The sequence below is a fragment of the Brachycentrus maculatus genome, unplaced genomic scaffold (genome assembly GCF_059751285.1).
Source record: "Brachycentrus maculatus isolate JH-2025_06_01 unplaced genomic scaffold, ASM5975128v1 h1tg000252l, whole genome shotgun sequence".
Taxonomy (NCBI): domain Eukaryota; kingdom Metazoa; phylum Arthropoda; class Insecta; order Trichoptera; family Brachycentridae; genus Brachycentrus; species Brachycentrus maculatus.
The window spans coordinates 147,501-171,959 of NW_028281003.1; the positions used below are offsets into that span (position 1 = coordinate 147,501).

Below are 24,459 nucleotides of genomic sequence, written 5' to 3' on the forward strand. Positions count from 1 at the left end.
TTGCCTTAAATTTTTTTACTGTCATTTTTTTAAATGAGACATATTTGTGTTTTTATTATTTACAAAAATACTTCAATTTCATGCTTTTTCTGAACCTAAGCGGCTCATTATTAGAAATAGGTACCAAATCGTGGCAGAGTGGGTTCGAACCGAGAAACTCCGCGACACTAACCACGGGACCACAACCCGACACTTTACAGAGTAAACCTATCCATTTTTAATTGAAATTTTCATTATTTGATAGATATTACCACAAAGTGACTGCCGAATCAATTATTGTAATTAAAAATCTATTATTTTTATTTTGAATTATAAACTGATGCAAAGATGTAGTAACTGTCTAATCATCACGCCGCTTTCAAGCAGGGGTAGCCAGAGAGAATAGAACGCCACACCAATTTGTCTTTGCACACAATCTTCGCCTAAAAAATAACCACGGGACCACAACCCTAGACTGTTATTTCCTCGCTCATTCTTTCCACTCATCTAAACCATCTCAACATACCTTTCTTTCTGAAACACAATTTAAAATTCGATAATTATTGTAAAAACACTTACTTCGACACCCTTAGCAGTGTACGTTCTTCCTTCCAGTTCCCTTCTGTCTTCTTCCTCATCTTCTTCGCTTTCCTCGTCATCGGAGTAAACAATCTTCTCTTTCTTCACGGGCAGGGGTGGCGGCACATCCTCCTCGGGCTTGGGGGTGACTGACGGACTCGGCGTTCCCATGGAGGTCTTGGATGGGCTCGGAGACACTACACCCAACGCAGGAAGGTCTGCAGGTTTGCCAGGAATTGGCGAAGCACTTTTTGGTAGATTCGTTGGAGTGGTTGACCTGCTCACTGGTTTTTCATACAACGGGGGACAATCAGGCTCGGTCACCTGGGAACAAAAAAATTAAATATTTTCACATGTAGGTGTATTGTTAACACATTAGTGGGTACAATATGTCACTAGTGAAAATTATACTGATTCAAGCACAATGTGTCGAAATTGGATAATTTTTTCGCTCACTCCTTTCAAGTACGTCATATATCGAAAATCGTCAATTTTCAGTTGTGCATGTTTTCGGAATGCTTAGAAAATGTACTGTATCCCAGCAAAAGGGGCATATTTTTAACTTAATGTTTACCCGCTGCAGGGCAGAAAGTGTTGTTTTTGCATTTTAAAGAAAAGGTATTGTTTAATATTTTTATCAACCACTTAATATTTTTCAAATGGAGAAAAAACCTTTGTGTTTTACCTAAAAAGATCTGTTGTACGGTGAAAAGTTCAAAAGCTTGATATTTATTTTTAATACATTTTATTATATTCTTAAACGTTAAAAACGATCTCCTGAAAAATCGAGTTTTTTTTATTTACGTCGTTGTTGAAAGGAGTGAGCGATATGTATAGAACTTCCAAGAATTTGAGTAGTGTGGTTATCAAACATGGGCAGAATTGGTGAATGTTACAGTGTGTAAAGTGATCACTAAAACCAGCCTTTGCAACCCCGTAAATGCCCAGACATCCGTATTCTTCTATATCTTTGATGAGATGTCAAAAAATAATATGATTAACACGGATTAAATTTTACCTCTAAATCTGGAGTTTTTGGAGGCCCCGGAGCCCTGGTCTTCTTCACACTTGCAGTAGGTGAGATTATTTGACTCTTTCCGCTGGTCCTAGAGCTGGTCCTCAGCGGAGGACTGGCAGTCCTATTCGACGGACTCGCGGCACCCCTGATGGAAGGACTCGGAGGAGCCCGCGATGGACTCGGACCGGACTTGAACGGAGGACTTTCGCTCAGGGTGTCGGTGGAGCTATTCACCTGCTTCTGGCTATCTACCTCGCTTGAATCTGTGTTCTGTGGACACCAATGATATTCACGGCTGTCAAAACTAAAAACACAGTCAGGGACATTTTTTTACAGTCCTTTTTTTTGCATTTTTGGAAGTACAATCTACTTAGTCCAACAAGCAACAAAAAACGTACTACAAAAAAATGTCCCTTACTGTGTTTTGAGTTTGAAAAGCCGATTATCGTACATTATTTTTTTTATTTTCTAATAAGATTGTGTAATATTTGAAAGCCTTTGTGTGTACAGCTTAACCTATTGAAATTGGAAGAGATTTATTCCAAATAGCAAAATAGAAGAAGATATTGAATTTATTTTCTAATGTTAAAAAATTGAATATCAATTCCAAAAAACAAACAAAAATCCAATATACTCGTATATATTCTAAAACTAAATTAGTTTTATTAAGCGCAACCGGACCCTTACTGAATTTTACTATTGCGAATAACCCCTTCACCTTATATTTTGTACATAAAAAGCATTGTGAATCTTGTGGTATGGCTATTACATAATCTCCTTATCATTCATCGTTCAACTTGTGTAATATTACATAAAAACATTACATTGCTATCATGATTACCGGTTTCGGTATAACCATTCCATCATCAAGTCAAATTTTTGTCATTAACCTTCGACTAACAATAAAGTTTGTAATATAATACATATTGATTCGTATTTCTTTCCCAAACAAAACAGACAAAGTGTTACAATTTTTTTCTTCTTCATTATAGTGTGTTCTTACCTCTCTTTCTTAATATATTAAGATGAATCAAGAGAGATGTTGAACACATAGTGTAACGAATAAATTATTGCCTCTAAGAATTGTCTTTATTACTTTTAATTCTAGTAATGATAAATGGGGGAATTGATACATTTTATTTTATTTGTGTGGGAATTATACAGCTTGTACTTAAAAAATATAAAAAATTGATCGACACTGATATATCCACACTGATGATTCCACAAAAATATCACTCATTTCTTTCAACGTCATTTATCAAAAATCTTGATTCTGATAAATGTGTAAATGATCGTGTTTAAAGTTTAAAAATTATATAAAATGTATTTAAAATAAATATCAAGCCACTTATTGAACTTTTTACTGTGCAACAGAACTTCTAAGTAAAACCTGAATGTTTTTTCTCATTTTGAAAAATATTTAATGTATTTAAAAATAAATCAACAATACATTTCTTTCAAAATGCAAAAACAACACTTTCTACCCTGTAGCAGGTAAATATTAAGTTAAAAATATGCCGTTTTTGCTGGGATATAGAACATTTTCTGGGCATTCCGATAATATGCTCAACTGAAAATTAACCATTTTTGATATATGATATATGTTATGAATAATGTTTTATTTTATTTACGGTTTATGCCTTTACATAACAATTTGAGTCATACTCTTGTTCTTTTTCTTCTTAATTTTGTATTCTAACATCCCTTTATTGGTATATATTATTGAGATAAATCGATAGAGGAGTTCAATTCATAGTGTAACGGATAAATTATTGACTCTTGGAATTGTCTAAATTACTTTCAATTCTAGTATTGATAAATAGGGGGGAATTGATACATTTGGGCCATATATGAACACAACACCCGGTAAATGTGGGTTTGTTTACACGGGGCAAGTCGTCCGTGAAAAGGGCAAGGTATTTGGCGGGTGGAGTGGGTGGGGCGACTCGGGGAGGAATAATTGCAGAACAAACAGGGAATTGGAGCTGCGAATTGTAAACTAAGCACAAAACGTGTTACCATTCACGCCTACCATTTCAATATTGATTGAAATTGAAAGTGTCGAATAACACAAGCTGTTTACTTATTAATACGAACAATGACAATATTGTATTTGAGTGAAAATACACTTTTTGTTACAGTATTGAAAACTCTTTCGCTGTCCTTTCAAGTCGCTATCTTAAGGGGGTACTCGCAAACATACAATTCAGTATGCGACCGGCTGTGCGAGGGGTCAGATGTGTTTCGATCACAATTTTTTAAATACTTATATACATATTGGAATTTGTATTTTTTAAGAATATACGTATTTTTTAAAAAAATATCTGCTTACCTTTCCATGGCTCTTTTCTTTTCAAACCCATATATTTGTTTCGAAGAAAAACTTAATTTTTCAATACAAAAACGGCATTTAAAGCTTAAAATGTAAACATTTTAAATGTTACCTGTTTTTCAAATATTGGAATATGTATTGAAGATTTTTTTAAGAATATAATTCGTGGGTAAAAAACTCGAAAATATGCAGATTTGACTTAATGATGCAGTGTTATAAAGTTTCCAGCGTTCTATAAACTGTCAAAATACACCGAGTAGTTTAAATGTCATATTTATGTAGTTTAACAAATAAATTTAACTTTAAGTTTAATAGTGGGTATTTTATTCAAGCTAAAAGCTGCAACTAACAGGGATTATTCAAACAGGGATTTTAGAGTAAACGTTTTTTGACAATATACTCACGATACATTGACTTTTTTAAAACTCTTAACCTTTCAATAAGTCTTTTTTTTAAACCATATAAGTATTTACAATATTTCGAAGAAAAACTTGATTTTTCAATTCAATAGAGGTGTTTATACCAAAAAATTCAATTACGTAAAATGTTATCTAGGTTTAAAGAAAATTCAATAGCGGGCTACTGACTATCCCGCCTTAAAAAATGTACCATAGGTCAAGTTTAGGTGCCAGTTCTAGCGTCAGTAACTTACCCAATGTAAATCCGCCTTCAGGCCGAGTTTTTTTTCCTTTGGGGGTCAAGGGATCTTGTACCCCTTATGTCACCACGACCATATCAGGTCTATTGTGACTTCAGGCCGAGTTTATTGGCGTTTATAATATTATTTAAGGATTATTTGCTCAACTTACCCAAGGAAGAAGACTTTGAACCAAAAATGTGACGGGGTCGCCAGCAGCTCTGATGATCTGAACTGCCTTTTCGTGTGACGCCGTTCTAACATCCTCACCGTCGACTTCGAGAATTCTGTCTCCGGTCTGTGGAAAAATACCATCAATGAAACATTATTCACCCAAGCTTACATGAAAAAAGGTTGAATTGAAATATAAAACAAGTGCGATTAGTAGGCAAAAAAAACCTTTTGTTCACACATGCGATGCACGCATACTTTTTTTGAATTCTTCATAGGTGGCTTTTTGACAATCGAGAATAGAAAGAAAAATTTAAGGACGCGTCACGTTTATTGGGGACATTTCATATTTATATATATTTCACATTGAATGTATTCACAACATTTTGAGTGTGTCCAAATACTTGTTCACAAAATCTGGATTATCTCCAATTACAGGAGTTATTTTCGTATTATTTTTTGACATCTCATCAAAGATGAAGAAGAATATGGAAGTCTTATTCTTCTTCATCTTTGATGAGATGTCAAAAAATAATATGAAAATAACTCCTGTAATTGGAGATAATCCAGATTTGTGAACAAGTATTTGGACACACTCAAAATGTTGTAAATAAATTATCTGGTCAAATTATAAGCTTAAATAATAAAAATGAAAATGGTATTTTCTGGCGTTTCTCATGTGTGTGATTATAATCCAGGATTTGGACCTCACATACTAATATAAGAGTTTCTGCTTAGTAAAAAGCTTCTTTACATCTCACCAATAGATGCCTCTAGTGAAGTTCTAGTGATTCAAGAACAAGGTTTCTAAATTGGTTCATATATAAAGAACTTCCAAGAATTTGAGTAGTGTGGTTGTCAATAATGGGTATAATTGGTGAATGTTACTGGTATGTAAAGTGATCACTTAAACCAGCCGATGACGGTCGTCAGCCCCGTAAATGCCCAGACTTCGATATTCTTCTTCATCTTTGATGAGATGTCAAAAAATAATTTGAATGTATTCAATTAGTATTGCTTTTTTGTTATTTTAACAATATTCTCTTACGATTTAAACCGAATTTTGATCAAAATTCATAATCATAAACATGACTTGTTTGATCTACTTATTGTTTTATTTTTAAACGGTTATTATTTATTTGTTTTAAATATACATATTAAATAACACTGGCCAACAATGATTTTGTAACTGAAATTTTGATGACTTATTTGGACTAAGTTAATCGTTCTTATTTTAAGTTTATATGGTGACAAGCTTATGTCACGTCAAGTTTTGATGTTACAGTCATGGTATCTAGACATGTTTTAGTCTAAGGTCTAAGGGATTCAAAAAATGTATTGATAATATGGAGTAACAGTGAAAATATATTAACTTATTAATATTGAATACGATAGCATTATATGTTTATACATGAATAATAAAATAATGTTTTGTCAATATCAGATTTAAAAATATCCATATCTAAAAAATCTGACCTGCTTCATATTTTTGCTTTCGTTTTTGAATTCAGCTATGCAAAGTGCTTGAAGATCAGGTATTTTCATCCCAGTTACAAAATAAAAGTCGTGAATTTTTGGCCAGCGTAATTTTTTACACATTTTAATACAATTTTTATAACTGTATTGGTAAAAATACCTGTTTTGTGTTACTCGTTAACGCTCATGAATTTATCTAACAGTTCCATTAACTTAAAAAAATAAAAATAAAACATTTACATTAAAAAATAAGGCTACACGTTGGGCACCAATAATTTCTCGAAATTTAAAAAAGGGTTTATTTTATTATTGTTATTTTTTATTATTTTTATTTGCCGAAAATTTGTTGAGAAAGCCAATAATACAAGAGTACTGGACGTTTTGATAAAGTGGCTAACATCAATTTTGCGTCAAAGATCAGATAATAAATGGATATGATTTCTCAAAAGAAAAAGAGGGTGAAATATTTCTGTTTAGGTGAACTTATATTATATTGATAAAGACAGAGTTTGTCTAGTCTAGTGAAGTTTTATATTGTATTATTAAACTTTGATGTAGCCAAATTTTAGAAAACGTTTTATTTTATGGTAAACGTTATGTTTCTACAATTCATTGTTTAAAATAATAATTTAAAAAGCCATATTTAGAAACAAAAATAAAAGTATAATAATTCACAACATTTTGAGTGTGTCCTAATACTTGTTCACAAATCTGGGGTTTTCCACTTAGGAGTTTCTTTTTTCATCATTGTCATCTCAACATAGATGAAGAAGAATATGGTCTAAAAAAGTCTAAGTATTTATAATCCAATCATAGATGCCTGTTGTGAACTCAATCACGGATCGTCATGAGATGGATCATATATGAATCTATGATTTCCAAAATTTGAATAGTGTGGTTGGCAATAATAGGTAGAATGGTAAATGTTACACGCGTGTAAGGTGATCACTTAACCAGCCTATGTATAAACATAGATAAACTGGTAAGTATTTATTATTTTTCAATTTTTTTTATTAACAAAATGACGGAGTTAAATACAGCATGTTCAAATTATATAAAAATTAACTTAACGTTAGTGTATCAAGAAATATTAATTTATTTTAAATTGACTTAATTAGTTCAATAAATAATGGTCCATTTTTTATCAAAATATTTGATTTTTGAACTTAATAAATACACACAAAAGGGACAAAAAGGATATTGTACAGCCAAACTTACCCTCAACTCTCCACAGTGTCCCGCAGGACTATTGGGAACGACATTCTTGATAAATATTCCGGAAATTACAACATCTGTCGTAGCGGAGTCCACTGATCCTGCAGAATTGGTAATGTCCACCTGAGAAAGAAAGCAAACTTAAAGCATTCATAAAATATTGATTTATATTATCCACTGACACTTCGTGATGGAATTGCAATATATTATTAAATTAAAACCAATATTTTTAGCTTTTCCACTTTATTTTTATTTGACCAGCGACCGGGTTTCGTCGTTACCGACATCATCAGACTGGGTTCCACGTTAAAGATTGGCAATCAACAAGACATCAACTTTCTTTTTTCTTTTTTTTCTTTCGTCGTTACCGACATCATCAGACCAGTCTGATGGTGTCGGTAACGACGAAACCCGGTCGCTGGTCAAATAAAAATAAAGTGGAAAAGCTAAAAATATTGGTTTTAAACTAATAATATAATAAAATATTGATTGTCTATTTATTAAATATATATAAATAAACATAATGTAAACCAATCATACAGAAATTCTTACAAATCACAAAATAGACATTTCATATTTTTCTATTGAAACATCTTTTGTCTGACCCTGATAGTAGTTTTAAAAATCTTGTCTGAAAACTTGAGTACACATCGCGAGCACAGACTATGACTGCGCGCCGCGCAGGCTTGCCAAGTTGACGACTAACGCTTTTGCTAGTCTTAAGAACAAAGAATGTGGGCAGGTTTTCATGCTGACGGTATACATATGTAGTACTAATATGAATATTTCTTAAGAATTCTAACATTTTTTTATAAAATACAGTATAACTTCCAATTTTTTTTTGTAAAACTTCTAATTTAGGTTGTAAAACTTCCAATTTGAAGTTAAAAAACCTGTTTACAATGAAGCAAAGTCAAAGGTTAACGCAAATTTGAAAGAAGTATGTATAAGTATAAGTAGAAAATATCTTGGATTAAAATTAATAGGGTGGTTCCACTGTAGCACTAAGACACTGATTAGCGCGGCTGCAGTCAAAGTGAATATTGTCTTGTTGATTGCCAATCTTCAACATGGAACGAGAAAATGAGAAAAAAATAATCGAGTCGATTACAAGCGAAAGGACCTCTGCCACGTATTGAATATAAAAATATCTTTGTTTTAACCACTTTTTTTTATTATTATTAAAAAAAATAATGATAATAAACCCTTATCCGCACCCCAATGGTGAATAGAGCACTGTGTCATATAAACGCAGTGTTATCTTGATCGTTTACACATGAAGGAAGGTGATTAGCCCTCCGCTTCAGGTACCAGTCCAGGGGAATATAGAATAAATTTTTATTATTAGTACACTTTAATCTACCGGTTTCGATAATAACCTTGTCATCATCAGGGTTTATTAAATTCTAAAACATTAAAATACTCATAGTTAATAACATTCCCTTACCAAAAACTTCCAAACACTCCGTACACGTATAAAAAATATGATTTAAAAATATGATTTTAAAATCTCCTAAATGTTATTTTTATTTTGCATTGCGTAGCAAATCCAAATAACAACTACATAAATAAATAATAACTAGTTGTTATTTGGAGTTGCTACGCAATGTATAATAAAAAAAACATTTAGCAGTTTTGAAATCATTTTTTTAAATCATATTTTCATATGGTGTACGGAGTGTGTGGAAGTTTTTAGTAAGGGAATGTAATTAACTATGAGTATTTTAATGTTTTTAATGTTGTAGAATTTAATAAACCCTGTTGATGAGAAGGTTTTTGTTTAAACCGGTAGGTTAAAATGTACTTTTAATAAAAAAGTGGCTGGAACAAAGTTGTTTAATTTCATAAAGTTTGTAAAATGTGCCAAAGTAACTGCAAAAAACATTCAAGAAATAAAAACATCAATTTCAAATATGATATATCGCCCACTCCTTTCAAGATCGTCATAAATCAAAAAACTTGATTTTTCAGGAGAAAGTTTTTAAAGTTTAAAAATATAATACAAAATATAAAAATAAATATCAAGCCACTTATTAAACTTTTTAATATGCAACAGATCTCTTTAGGTAAAACCTGAAGGTTTTTTCTACATTCGAAAAATATTTAGTACATTTTAAAAAATAATTAAATAATAACCTTTTCTTCAAAATGCAAAAACAACACTTTCTGCCGGGTATCGGGTAAATATTAAGTTAAAAATATGCCTCTTTTGCTGGGATATAGTACATTTTCTGGGCATTCCGAAAACATGCATAATTAAAAATTGACGATTTTTGATTTATGACGTTCTTGAAAGGAGTGAGCGATATGTCACAAAGGAAATTCTTTCGTCCTTTATTTTTACAAATCAGGCATTTTCTTTGTGCCAGGGCATCAAAAAGAACACGGTCACATATTGGATAATGTATCAAGTGGAGTATGTAGCAGTGCAGCAAGTACCAAGATAAGGTTGTTCGATACGTTTTGTGCCTATTTTCAGCTCACTGGACCGGAAATCGCTCGCATCCTTTGGGGGGATTTTTAGGTTCTGCCTACAGAGTCCTTATCGAATTATCTCCGCCAAGTGTACTAATTGGTTCAACTCCAATTTACGCATTTGAAGTGAACTGATTCGGAAGGTAGATGAATATAATTGTAAAAGGCTTTAGAATTAATGCTCATTTTGTTGCTTGCCAACCGCATTAGTCAGATGTATTCATTCACCGATAATCCATCGGTAACTAAAAAAAAACATGCCAAAATTGTGCATTTTACCTCCGTCTTACGCTGGGGCAAGAAATTTTTGAAGCAAATGAGATGATTCAAAAGGGTTTAAATTATGTGATAAAAAATAAACATATTTTCCTTTTTTAAGAAAATTGTTAGTATTATAAGTATCGTTTACCGAGATTTTCATCTACTGGTTTCAAAATGTACCCATCTCTTCATTACTAAATACTCGTATTAATAATACAATAAAAACTTAATTATAATAAAAATGGTAGTTGTTCAGCATTTGGTGTGTTTTACACGTTTTGTTGGTTTTCTTTTAGATAGGAGTTGCATTTATTGCTTATTATGTATAAACTTTATAGATCATTAAAGTGGATTTTGGTTTTTTCTAGTTTAAAAACATGTTTTATTTTAATCTGTGTTAGAAAAAGGAGAAATAATCCCGCCAATCAGAAACTTGTCAGCATTTGCTCATTGCTGAAATGAAACCACGTAAAACTCTTAAAAAAAAACTGAACTGTTGACTTTCGTCTACAGGCTTTCCGTTCCACTAGAAGAGGATTCTACATTTTGAATCCTAGCTTGGTTTAGGGTTCCAATGTTCTTCACTAGTTTTATCATATAAGATACCACCTCTGGTGAGAGTTCCTTATGAACTTTCACTGATCCGATGTTGGATAAGTCAGCCATAAACCAAGCTAGGATGCACATCCAGTGTGTCCTAGCTTGGCTTATGGTTCCAATGTCCTTCACTAGTTTTATCATGTAAGATGTTGGATAAGTCAGCCATAAACCAAGCTAGGATGCACCTCCAGTGTGTCCTAGCTTAGTTTATGTCTGACGCTTCATTGAATGTACATGCTCAGTACAGACAGTAAATTAGGTCTGATTGGCCTGATTTTTCATTGTGAGATGACATCTCTTTATATGATTGAAGCTTACCTTTCCTCCCACGATGCTGATGCCCAGAGATGCTCCTGGAACCCTGGCCACAGCCACCCGCCGCGGCTTGCCCCAGTGGCGGTTCAAGGCCTCTGCATCTCCCCCTGGACTGACGCTCTTCTCTCGAGAGACGGTCATAGTTGGCGCCGGGACACTGAAAAATAAAACGTTCAATGACAACACAATATTTACTGGTATAGTTATTGACATGTTGTATTAACTTCTACTGTTAGTTTTGATTTATGTTTTATCCTGACATTTTTTTGTGGAACTGTATTTTATATAACAAAACGTACTATTATAAATAATAATAAGTTTTGTTTTCTCATAGTCAAGTATTTGTTGTATTTTATATTAACACTATTATTCTAGTTCTACTTATAATACCTATACCATTATACCCTTTACTATGACCCAAATTATATTGTATACTCACACACAGGCCATGCCTTTGTGGGATCTTTTTTTGTGTTAATATTTATATTTTATTTATATTTTTTTTGTATGTGAATTTATGTCATGTAATGCAAAAGAATTTAAAATAAAGAAGAAAAAAGAAAAAAAAAACAATAATATTTTTTTCCACTTAGACACTGAAAAAATAAAAATAAAACAGAAAAACTATAAAAGTAGTTATTTTTTGACATATTTTCAAAAATGAAGAAGAATATGGAAGTCTGAGTATTTATGTGGCTGACAACCGTCATAGGCTGATTTAAGTGATCACTTTACACACGTGTAACATTCACCAATTGTAACCATTATTGACAACCACACTTCTCAAATTTTTGGAAGTTCTAAATATATGAACCAATTTTTAAATATTGTTCTTGAATCACTAGAACTTCACTAGAGACATCTATTGATGAGATGTAAAGAAATTATTCTTCTTCATCTTTGATGAGATGTCAAAAAATCATTTGAAAATTACTCCTATGATTGGAGATAATCCAGATTTGTGGACAACTATTTGGACACACTCAAAATTTTATATAAGTCGTTGTTGTTTTATTATGTCTAGAAAAACGGTGACCAACAGCAAAGGTGACCATATTCTAAGAACGTTTTGTTAAAGAACTAAGCACAGATCCACATTTACAACTTATTATCTTAATAATTCCTTTAATTCCTATTGCGTTGGTAATTATAGTTTACTGGAAACCTACGCTAAATTCCTGGAATCCGATACAGAAATTCTAGGCTTCCAATCAGACTTACATTTGAAAAACAAAATTTTAATAAATAAGTTATGAAAATTATTTTTTTTAAAGCCATAAAAAGGATGACTCAAATATTGCTCACTCCTTTCAAGAACGTCATAAATCAAAAATCGTCAATTTTCAGTTGTGCATGTTTTCGGAATGCCCAGAAAATGTACTGCATCCCAGCAAAAGCGGCATATTTTTTAACTTCATATTTACCCGTTTTAGGGCAGAAAGTGTTGTTTTTGCATTTTGAAGAAAAGGTATTGTTTAATTATTTTTTTTGATTTACTCAATATTTTTCAAACTTAAAAATCGTTCTCCTGAAAAATCAAGTTTTTATTTATTTATTGAAAGGAGTGAGCAATATGTACATAATTACATATTTTATTTTAAATGATTATATATTCACATATTAATGAGAATAATTGTCGTTCTCATAAGTGGTCGTTTTCACACAATATTTACATAATGAATTCAAAAATGGTCATAAACACAAGTATTTTATTTCTAGATTGAAATCGAAATGTAAATTCACAAAGTAAATGCCCAATCAATAAACAATATTCGCACCTCATGAATACTGTTAGTAGTTCAGCCCAATAAAACTGTTTTTTGTGATCTTGAGAGATCGGAATACGTGTCATCATATTTGTACCAACTTCTAATAGGAAATGATATATTAAAAAAATAATAAACCCTTTTCTTATTTTCACCAACTAATCCTTAAATCCCTAAACGGGTTAATCAGATACAGATTTTACTTTATGAGAAAACTTTAATAAAAGATGGTTCTTTTTTAATCTTTTAAACTTTAAATCAAAAAGTTGGCCCCAATTCAATCCAAATCAACTTTTTAATCACCGCTAAATGTCTTTTTAATGGGTTTTTAAAATTTTTTTTTTGTTAAGTCTCATTTAGGAAAAATTAATCAGTCCGGTGCTTTGATTCATCCCGTGCATCGAGCTGTTACCGGATATTCTTTGATATATATAGCAGGGATGGAGAACCTATGGCACGCGTGCAAATGAGACGATTTTGCATGGCACGCGAAGAGAAAAAATAAAAGTAATTATAAAAATTCAAAACATATTTCAATAGCCACGTGTATTTTTTCCGTTCATCAATAGTTTCGCAAACGACAGAAACGAAGGACATGACGACATTCATGTATAAATATATCGCATTGTTTAATACTTCCCACACGGTGCTAGTCGAAACAATCGGCGGGTATGTATGAGGAGATGCATGAACGTGGAAGAGGCAAGGAATATTTGCAAAGACAGAGTGGTGTAGTGTTCTATTCTCTCTGCCTACCCTGTTAGTTGGTTAGTGCTAGAGCCCCCTGAAAAGTTTTTTTTGTAATAAAATCTCACTAATAACGAAGTTTTAGAGTAGTAAATTGTTTTATATTGAGTTTTTTTTTTGTAGTACTTAATTTTTTTTCGATGCATGAACGTTTTGTTTTTATTGAAAATCTGAGGCTACACAAACATTCGATGCATTTTTATTTCCATGGCATGTGGCACGCGACATATAACTATGTATTAAATTTTAAATCAAACACCGATTTTTTTAGTGAACAAAATTTTATATTATTTCGAGAAATAAAAATACTTTGTGTTCTGATCCACTCACATTATTACACAAAGTATTTTTATTTCTCGAAATAATATATCAATATGATCCACAAAGTTAATGCTTTCAATATTCAAAACATACTAAATTTTATTTTATTGTAAAAAAAGATATAAAAATCAATTTTATGACAACTGTTTCACCTAGTTATGCATTTTCAAACTAATGTCAACATTTATGTATTAATTTTAAATCAAGTACAGATTTTTTGAGTCTACTAAGTTGTATTTTATTAACAAAAACACATAAAAAATTATATTGTGACAATTTTTTCGCCTTGTTAGGGCATTATCAAACATTCGTTGAATAATGCCCTAACAAGGTGAAACAATTGTCACAATATAATTTTTGATGTGTTTTTGTTAATAAAATACAACTTAGTAGACTCAAAAATTTATGTTTGATTTAAAACTAATACATAAATTAAAATGGAGTTCTACAAATCAAACTCCAAATCAATAAATAATGTCAACATTTTCATAACCAGGCGAAATGTGTAACAATAAAATACAACTTAGTAGATCCAAAAAATCGGAGTTTGATTAATCATTTAATACGTAAATAAAAATAAAATTCTACAAATTAAACGCCAAATCTAGAAAAACGTATAATTATAAAATTAAAATATAACTTTGTTTTAATATCACAAAAAAATATTTTATAACAGCTTAATTATAATATCTACCGGTTTCGAAGCTTACCGCTTTTTTTTTCAAGACTGATTAATACTTAAACATAGACTAGTATTAACCAGTCTTGATAAAGAAGTGGTTAGCTAAACCGGTAGACATTTTAATTAAATAATAATAAAATATTTATACTGATTTTAATATTTTAATTGTTAAATGGAAAATCACAAAGTTATTGCTTCAAATTTAAATTATACCAATTATTATATTATTTTTTGACATCTCATCAAAGATGAAGAAGAAAATGGAAGTCTGAGCATTTACAGGGCTGACGACCGTCATAGACTGGTTTAAGTGATCACTTTAAGTGATACACACGTGTAACATTCACCAATGTTCTTCTTCATCTTTTATGAGATGTCAATTTTTTAAATGAAAAATAAATCCTATAATTGGAGATAATCCAGATTTGTGTACAAGTATTTGGACACACTCAAAATGTTGTATACAAATTATGTTTTAAAAAAAAAATTGTACACAGGTTTTAAAAGGTTCGTCATCCCTGATATATAGGGTGGTGTATTTATCAAAGGCACGTAGGTACCAATATACTATAAAACATCGATGCAATGTTATCGTGGCTGTCACCCATCCCTAGTTTCAGCATGTAGCCATCGGAGCAGAAATTGAAGCAAATTGAAGTTTTTCATGGAAAAAAGTTGTTTGACCGCATTTCCTACCTATTCCAACCCTTTCAGTGCCGCGGATTGATGAGTCTTGATGCATTTTATTTTTGTTTCTTTGACAGGTGCAAAATATTGTTGAAAGGGATCAAAGGGATAGCTACAAATGGAATTGTTCATGTCCACATATGCATAAGGTTAAAAAACGTATAGTACATATGTATCCATTTACAATCATATATCGCTCACTCCTTTCAACAACGTCAAATAAATAAAAAAAATCGTCAATTTTAAGTTGTGCTTGTTTACGAAATGCCCAGAAAATGTACTTTATTCAAGCAAAAGTGGCATATTTTTAACTTAATATTTACCCGCTACATAGCAGAACGTGTTGTTTTTGCATTTTGAAAAAAAGTATTGTAATTTTTTTTTAAATAAGTATACTAATAATTTTTAAATGAGGAAAAAACATTCAGGTTTTGCCTAAAAAGATCTGTTTCACAGTAAAAAGTTCAATAATAGTGGCTTGATATTTATTTTTAATACATTTTATTATATTTTTAAACATAAAAAACGATCTTCTGAAAAGTCAAGTTTTTTGACATATGACGTTGTTGAAAGGAGTGAGCGATATGTACCCATATACGAGCATATATTTTGTGAATTTCAAACATTTTTTTTTTTAAATCTTTCGAAAACGCTATTTTCTTCAGTTAGTAACAAATAATAAAAAAAATAGAAATGCTTAGAAAAGCTCATCGGAAAATTTCGAGAAAATACATTCTTAAGACCCTTATCCGCATTTAATGGTATATAGGGCACTGCATCGTAAATAAAAGTGTTTTCTTGATTGTTAAATATTTGAGAGCGTTCAAGCATTTCTCAAGTATGTGAATATAATTAAGAAAATATCCAGGATTCGGACCTCACATAAAATTGAAAGAGTCTCTGCTTAATAAAAGCTTTTCCCATCCCATCGTAGATGTCACTAGTGAACTTTCGCATACTGTGTTTTGATTTTGATCAGTATATCTAGAAATTTCAAGAATTTGAGTAGTGTGGTTGTCAAACATGGGTAGAATTAGTAAATGTTGCACGTTTGTAAAGTGATCACTTAAACAACAACAGACTTCCATATTCTTCTTCATCTATGTTGAGAATTTAAAAATTACGTAATATATATGAAAGAAAGGTGATCATCCCTGCGCTTCAGGTACCAGTCGACGGTTATAATAAATTAAAAAATGACATATTCATTTTTAGCCCCCGGGAATCGGACTCGGGATTTCCAGCATGTTAGTCAAACGCTCTAGCAATTACACTACGGAGAAGATGCCATGATAAGAGGAGTAATTTTTTGTACATATAACAGAAAATTGATGAAAAGTATTGAATATTTCTAATATATGATGTGTTACACCTTGATACTCATATGAATTTTAAATTGTGAGGTGAAAATTGTCATGTTTACATTAAAATCCTAGTTTTACTTGGTAAATACCACTAATTCTTATAATATATTCTGACACGTGTTTCGATGCATTCCGTATCATTTTCAAACACGATAGTGGTAGTTAGCAAGTAAACTCTAAATAAAAATGGATATTTATTACTGTCTAATCAATTAATAAAATTAAAATCCTAGTCAGAAGCAGTTTCAATTTTATACCGCTACTCACAGATTTTTTCTTTTCAGCGGAGGGGAGGTACTGAAAGTTCAATTAATGGCCTCAATCGTATTCAAACAAAACTGAAAGCGTCAAAACTCAGAGTAATGAAGAATTTACTTTGATTGTTAAACGATCAAATCTCATTGTTGGATTTATAAGGAGGATAATAAATAACTTTTTGAAAAGTTTGCATTCAATTTGAGACTTGAAAAAAGCGATTAAAAAATGGGAAGAAAGATATCTTTCTATGGGCAAGATGCAATTAAATAAAAAATAATCATATCAAAAAGTTTAAAACACCAAAAGATAGTTAGATATTATTTAAATATTAAATGTACATGTAAAACCCTGATGATGACAAGGTTCTTGTCAAAACCGGTTGGAAAAAACATGTATTAATAAAAAAGTGATTAAAAACAAGGTTGTTTTATTTTATAAAGGATATTATTTATTTATTTTTATTTGGAAATTACACACAAAACTTAAATCAATCAAGAACATAAATGAGTTACACAAAATAAGTACTTATACTATTCTGGTTGCTAAATTCCACATTTGCAAATTTGTGAAAATACCGGGAAGACGGACGGGAGGGAGGAAAAGGGGAAAAGGAAAGATCAATGCTCAAGTTAAAGACGAATTGTATGATTGATTTTATAATATTTATGTTCCGAATGGTGTAAAGAGCACTATGTCAATTCGCTTCAGAGTTTGGAATCGCTGACCACTCGCTTCAAGAATAATCCGCAAAGACGCTAATCCCAAATAGTTTGATTAGTTTCAGGACCTCTGGATTACATTTGCACACACTATCTACTCGTAATAGTATACATAATCTGACAGGTACTGTGGCGTAGACGCTCGACTTCAAAACTGGCGTCTCGGGCTCAATTCCCGCCAATCGGAAAATAAATTAAAAAAAACATTCATCTTCAATGATCTAGGTGTTTGTCATGCATTTATCTGTGACAAAAAGAAACGCAGAGAAGCTCAAATCCACACAGCGATCCATGGAAAGATCCATGCTTGGTTTAAGCCTAGGAGATAAAATGAGAAGTTAAGAACAGACACAAAAAAGAGAATATAAAGGATCACATAGCAAGACTCAAGTGGCAATCGACAGAACATATTTCAAGACAAGACCCCAGAAGATGAACCCCTGAAATCTTAAGATGGAGATCCTGAGAAGATAAAAAGGACGTCGGAAGACCTCAAAAAAGATGGTCCGATGACCTAGCCGCTGTGGAGGGTTAAAATTGGCAGCAAGAAGCAACAGACGAAAGAAATATAAGGATACGAAGAGGAATATATCCAGCAGTGATAGACAGAAGGCTAAAGAACAAGAAAAAGAAGATGCACCATTAGGTGCAGATAAAATTCAGTAGTAGAAAAAAGTCTAAAAAGTCATCTTTACTACGTAAAAGATTAATATCGACTACTAGGCGTTGTGGTATCGTTGTGTCGTGCATTTGCCTAGTCGAACAAATCACTACGATTCGTTCATGCATGGTTGCGTTAGCCGCATTTCCATTACACTCCCAAGGAATCGAGGCATTGTTGAACAAGTTTCCATGCGGTTTTGTTTGGATTACAATATCTCGCTGAAAGACTTTGCAAGACTCACCGAACTAAACGGAGGAAGGCTGGTACGGATTAGTGCAACCTTAGCTGGCTATGGAAGTTAGTTCATGATGCACTAGTGCACTGAGTAGTAGCTACTCCTGCTCCAGCGCAGTGGCGGACGCGGCAGCTCGGAAGTTTTCCAGTGACGTACTGAATTATAATTACATTACACATGCTTCAAGGTAGCGAGACTTGGCTTTAAACAGGGCCGGATCGGATGTAATATATTATACATATGTAATGCTGGAATATTTAACTGAGATTCTGTAAGGACATCTTCACTGAATTATTTTGTAAAAAATCATCGGTATCTTAACACAGATTAAAAGTTTATAAAAATGGTAAAATGGAATTTTTACTGTTCACAGGGAATACGACCTGTAACACTCTCCTTATCATTCATCGTTCACTTTGTGTAATACCACTTTTTAAAATACTAATTTGTGACTACCGATTTCGGAATAATCATTCATGTTACGGTCAGACATTTATAATAATAGGTAGAATTGGTGAATGTTACACGTGTGTAAAGTGATCACGTAAACCAACCTATGACGGTCGTCAGCCCCGTAAATGCCCAGACTTCCATATTCTTCTTCATCTTTGATGAGATGTCAAAAAATAACATTACAAAACTAACTAACTAACTAACTAACCATCACGCAGCTTCCCCGCAGGGGTAGGCAGATAGAATAGAACGCCACACCACTCTGTCCTTGCAAACATTCATCGCCTCTTCCACGTTCATGCATCTCCTCATACATGCCCAATTACATTTGCCTCATAAATTTGTTTTACCGTTTTTTCCTCACTCATTCGTTCTACATGTCCAAACCATCTCAACACACCTTTCTTAATTTTATCGATAATGCTTATCTCAGCTATGCATTCCTTCCTTATTTCACTATTCGAACAACATTATTACATTTGTTTATGTTATTACATATAAACAACATTATTACATATAAAATAACATTATTACATATGTTAGGCAGTTGGGAATTGAATGATGAATCTCAGTCCGCCCCTGGGGTCTTGTTGTCACACAGTTGTCAGTAAGGCGGTCAGGGAAGCCCGTTCGGTTGTTATCCTCCCTTAGGGCAGGGAGCGGGGAGGAGAGGGGAGGGGAGGGGGGTGGCTCCATCGCAGTAATAACGTGAACCACCCCGTCATAGCGATACGCAGCTTTAATGCTGTATGCGCTACGCCGTAACTCGAGGTACCAAGAATATTTACATCCTAACTAAATAACCATCACGCCGCTTCCCCGCAGGGGTAGGGAGCGAGAATCGAACGCCACACCACTCTTTGTCTTTGTCTTTACAAACATTCTTCGCCTATTCTACATTCTTGCATCTCCTCATACATACCCGACGATTATTAAGACTCCTGACCCGTCCGCTTTCAAGTATTTGACATACCTGATTGAGCCAGGTTTTCCTGCCAATATTTATATCCAACATATAATATTGCATCTAACACTCTCCTTATCATTCATATTTGTGAACGATGAATGATTAGGACAGTTGTTGTGAAATATTTCCAAAATAAAACACGTGTTTGATAATGTCCTAAGACGAAACGCGTCACGTATTAACATATACATAAATAAATATAGAATTCAATCCAACAAACCTTGCTTTATTTTGGATATATTACCCAACAATTCAATATGTTATTCTACCAACTGTCTGCAGTTACAATAAATAGATTAGGACAGTGTTATATTATATTAGCACGCTATAAAGTAAACAATGCTTTTGATATACAAAAAAAAACATCGCTTTTTTTTCATCATACATATTTATCATCTTAATAGAAGTATCTTGTGCTGAGGGCACATTTTACGAAACTTGGTTGTGTCTTTATCCTTGTTCGCAAATCTAGGTTTCTCCACTTAAAGGTTAATTTTCATTTTTTACATCTCAATATGGATGATCCGCGTGCCGACGCGGATCTGACTTGGGAGGATGCCAAGGAGCTGGCACCCCACAAAAAAGCTTGGAGACAGTTTGCGGTATCCATATGCTCCACATAAGGAGCGGAATATAAATACAGATAAAGTAGAACATAGAACTAGGGTTTTTAACCTGTTATAGGCTGGTTAAGTGATCACTTTACACACGTATAATATTTACCATTACCCATGATTACAAGCACACTACTTAAATTTTAGGAATTCATACATTGATCTCATGACGCTTTACATATGAGTTCACAGGAGCCATATATGTAGGATTGAGAAAGATTTTCTTTAACACAGTCAGTGATGAACAGTGAAGCAGGTAAGTAAACAGGAATTTAACACTGTCCTTCACTTTGTGTAATACCACTTTTATAGGGTATAAAAGTGGTATTACACAAAGTGAACGATGAATGATTAGAAGAGTGTTATATTATCTTTATACTAGACGCGTTTAGAAAACTCATTCGTACAAATTTATTCGACTTAAAAAAATAGGTTGTGATTTATTAGTTTCGTGGCACCCATTATGTTCATCCCTTATACGCCTGTCAGTATAGCCTAGTCACGTGCTACACCGTGTACCTTTAGTCAGTACATAGTACATCAAATAAACGCAGTTGCATGAATCTTGTCCTATCACGTGCTTATGCACACACGAGTATCACATGGCTCTCTTGAGAAAACGTTTACCTGAATACGTTTCGAAATTTCATAGTGGGATTATTATTTTAATTAATGAAACATATAATATATACATTATTATATTTTTCATTTTCAAACCCTTATCTGAACCCAACGGTGCATAGGGCACTGCATCATATAAACCCAGTGTTATCTTCGGGACCTCCAGAACGATAACCGAGCACATTATTATATACCATATATGTACTTTGTCTTGCCCTCATTCGCAACCAATGGTGCATAAGGCACTGCATCAAAATCATACAGTGTTAGGTTGATCGTTATTAAAATGAAAGAAAGGTGAAAAGTCCTTCATTTCAATTACCAGTCTAGGAAAATATTTTATTAAAGAAAAAATAAAATGTTTATTTTAACCCTACTGGAAATTGAACCCAGTACCTTCAGTATAATGCTTAGCACGGTAATCACTACACTGCATACATAAAAACTTTTATTAGTGATTAATTTACAAATGAGTTTTGATTTTACCTATTTTGTTTATTAAAAGCATTGATAACTTTGTGTTATGGTAATAACACTCTCCTTATTATCCATTGTTTACTTTGTGTAATACCACTTTTATAAACACTTATTTGTGACTACCGATTTTTTTAATGTATTTATTATTATTCATTTAAAAAAAACACTTTACCTAGTTATTCGACGATAAACCACAGAAGTTCTATACCACTGGAAGTTATGAAGCTACCCAAAAAATGGAAAAAGTCACAGATAATAACGGTTAATATGTACCTACTTCATTAAAATCTATTTTAATAAAGAAATTTTTTGTTCAAAAAGTTCCCAAAAAACCACAGAGACATTTTATATGTCCCAATAAATAAAATACCAGGATAAATTATATGATTAAATACATATGTATGACTCAAAATAAATAAAAAATTATCTTACATACAGCAAATTGCTATAAAATTACTTTATTTTCTTATTATTTTTTGACATCTCATCAAAGATGAAGAAGAATATGGAAGTCTGGGCATTTACGGGGCTGACGACCGTCACAGGCTGGTTTACACGTGTACACACTTTACACACGTGTAACATTCACCAATTCTACCCATTATTGACAACCACACTACTCAAATTCTTGGAAGTTCTATATATATGAACCAATTTAGAAACCTCGTTCTTGAATCACTAGAACTTCACTAGAGACATCTATTGGTGAGATGTAAAGAAGCTTTTTACTAAGCAGAAACTCTTATATTAGAATTGTAATTTGTAATTGGAGATAATCCAGATTTTGTTAACAAGAGTTTGGACACACTCAAAATGTTACTTTATTTTCTCATCTTGAAAGTATATAAAAATCAATGCATCATATATAGGTACAGAATATCTGGGGAAAATATTACATTGTAGAATAAAATTCATCATTTTAAGTAGGTATACCAATATATTAAACAGCTAGAAACTCGCTGAAAATTTGTTCAGTCATGAAATTAAATTAGTCGAGTAAACACCCGAAGAAATTGGTTCCTAAAGGTAATTCTGCGATTACACATGAGAGAAAATATACATGGTTGGTTTTGAAATTACATATATGACCTAGGTTCTTGGCTGATGGGGCTTGGGGCGTAAAAGAAAATTATGGCTCAAAAATATTCGATAGTGGTTTGGAATACGGAGGCAGCAACCCTCATAAGGCTGGTCCAGGATCGTGTGGAGTTTAAGGAGATGAGAAGTAAAATAAGTTGAGACAGGCGAGTATTTTTGCCTAGAATTTTCACTCATGAATTACCTATATGAAATTAAAGTAACTTTAAACATAAAGAGAATGAAACTTAAAAAAGTTTAAGCCTGAATAGGGTCATGATAAGCGGTATTGCATAAGCCGTAGCTACATTTCAGAGTCACTTGGACGTTAGGTAATTTAAAAAAAATGATTTTAAGGAAAAAAAACTCTTCGATCTACATGAATTAAATCATGTTAAAATATAAGAAGTTGAGATACCAATCACATACATTATTTTTTGACATTTCAACAAAGATAAAGAAGAATATGAAAGTCTGGACATTTACAGGGCTTACGACCGTCATAAGCTGGTTTAAGTGATCACTTTAAACCCGTGTAATATTCAGAAATTCTACCCAGGATTGACCATCACACTACCTACTCAAATTCTTGAAACTAATATATTGATCAAACTCAAAACACAGTGCTTGAATTCACTAGAGAGACATCTATGGTGGTATGAGGGAAGCTGTTATTAAGCGGAAACTCTTACATTTTTATGTGAGGGCCGAATACTGGATTATATTCACATACTTGACAGCCTATACCCAGACTTTCATTTTCTTCTTCATCTTTGTTGAGATGTCAAAAAATAATTTTTAAAAATATCTCCTAATTGGAGATAATCCAGATTCGTGAAAAAATATTTGGACGCACTCAAAATGTTGCAAATCAATAAAATAAGTTAAAATATACTTAAAGCTTTTACTTTTTACCGTCACTAGGAAGCATTGATCCATATTTATTTATTAATTACATCAGTGTATTAGTATTAAATAATAAATTTTAAAAAATGATTATTTTTACTGTCGTGTAATTTTTATTGGCAAAGAGGGCCAAAACGATCGGAAATAAGCGATTGAAAATCCGACTTATAGTCCCACACCACGGAAACGCCTTACATCATTATATTATAACTTACAATACTCGACTTTTGTGTCGGATCTCATTTCCGTTTTGACTTGCCAATATTTTTTTGCTTTGGTTATTATGTTTATTTTTATTCCGCAATTGTATTATTGTTCAGAGCATATTTTGGCTTCTTATCAAAACCGAACGTTAGATCAATCATTCGCATATTTATTATTTTATTTTATTTTAACAAAAGTCGGAAAGTCATTTGTACGGAATCACTCCTACTACTCATATACATAGTATATAAACACGGTATTATTATACAGCACATATTCTGTACAAAATGTAATGGATTATGTTTAATTTATAGTTTCAGCATTAACTTTGTGGTAAGACATGTTTACAACATTTTGAGTGTGTCCAAATACTTGTTCACAAATCTGGATTATCTCCAATTACAGGAGTTATTTTCATATTATTTTTTGACATCTCATCAAAGATGAAGAAGAATATGGAAGTCTGGGCATAAAGTAAAGTGATCAATTAAACCAGCCTATGACGATCGTCAGCCCCGTAAATGCCCAGACTTCCATATTCTTCTTCATCTTTGATGAGATGTCAAAAAATAGTCAGACATGTTACAATGATTAAAGAAAACACTTGTTTTTTAACACTTAAACTAAAAAACTAACTAA

At 32.3% G+C, this 24,459-nt stretch overlaps 1 protein-coding gene across 1 annotated transcript in view; it reads right to left on the minus strand.

The window, feature by feature from the left end:
- Positions 1–24,459, minus strand: part of LOC148306123 (multiple PDZ domain protein-like) — a 310,195-nt gene that overhangs the window by 120,719 nt on the left and 165,017 nt on the right. The window contains exons 17-21 of the mRNA XM_088265577.1: positions 11,062–11,215; positions 7,411–7,530; positions 4,718–4,843; positions 1,577–1,846; positions 559–882 (exon numbers count right to left, since the gene is read on the minus strand). Coding sequence (XP_088121703.1) covers positions 559–882; positions 1,577–1,846; positions 4,718–4,843; positions 7,411–7,530; positions 11,062–11,215 — 994 coding nt within the window. The remainder of the gene's footprint in view (positions 1–558; positions 883–1,576; positions 1,847–4,717; positions 4,844–7,410; positions 7,531–11,061; positions 11,216–24,459) is intronic.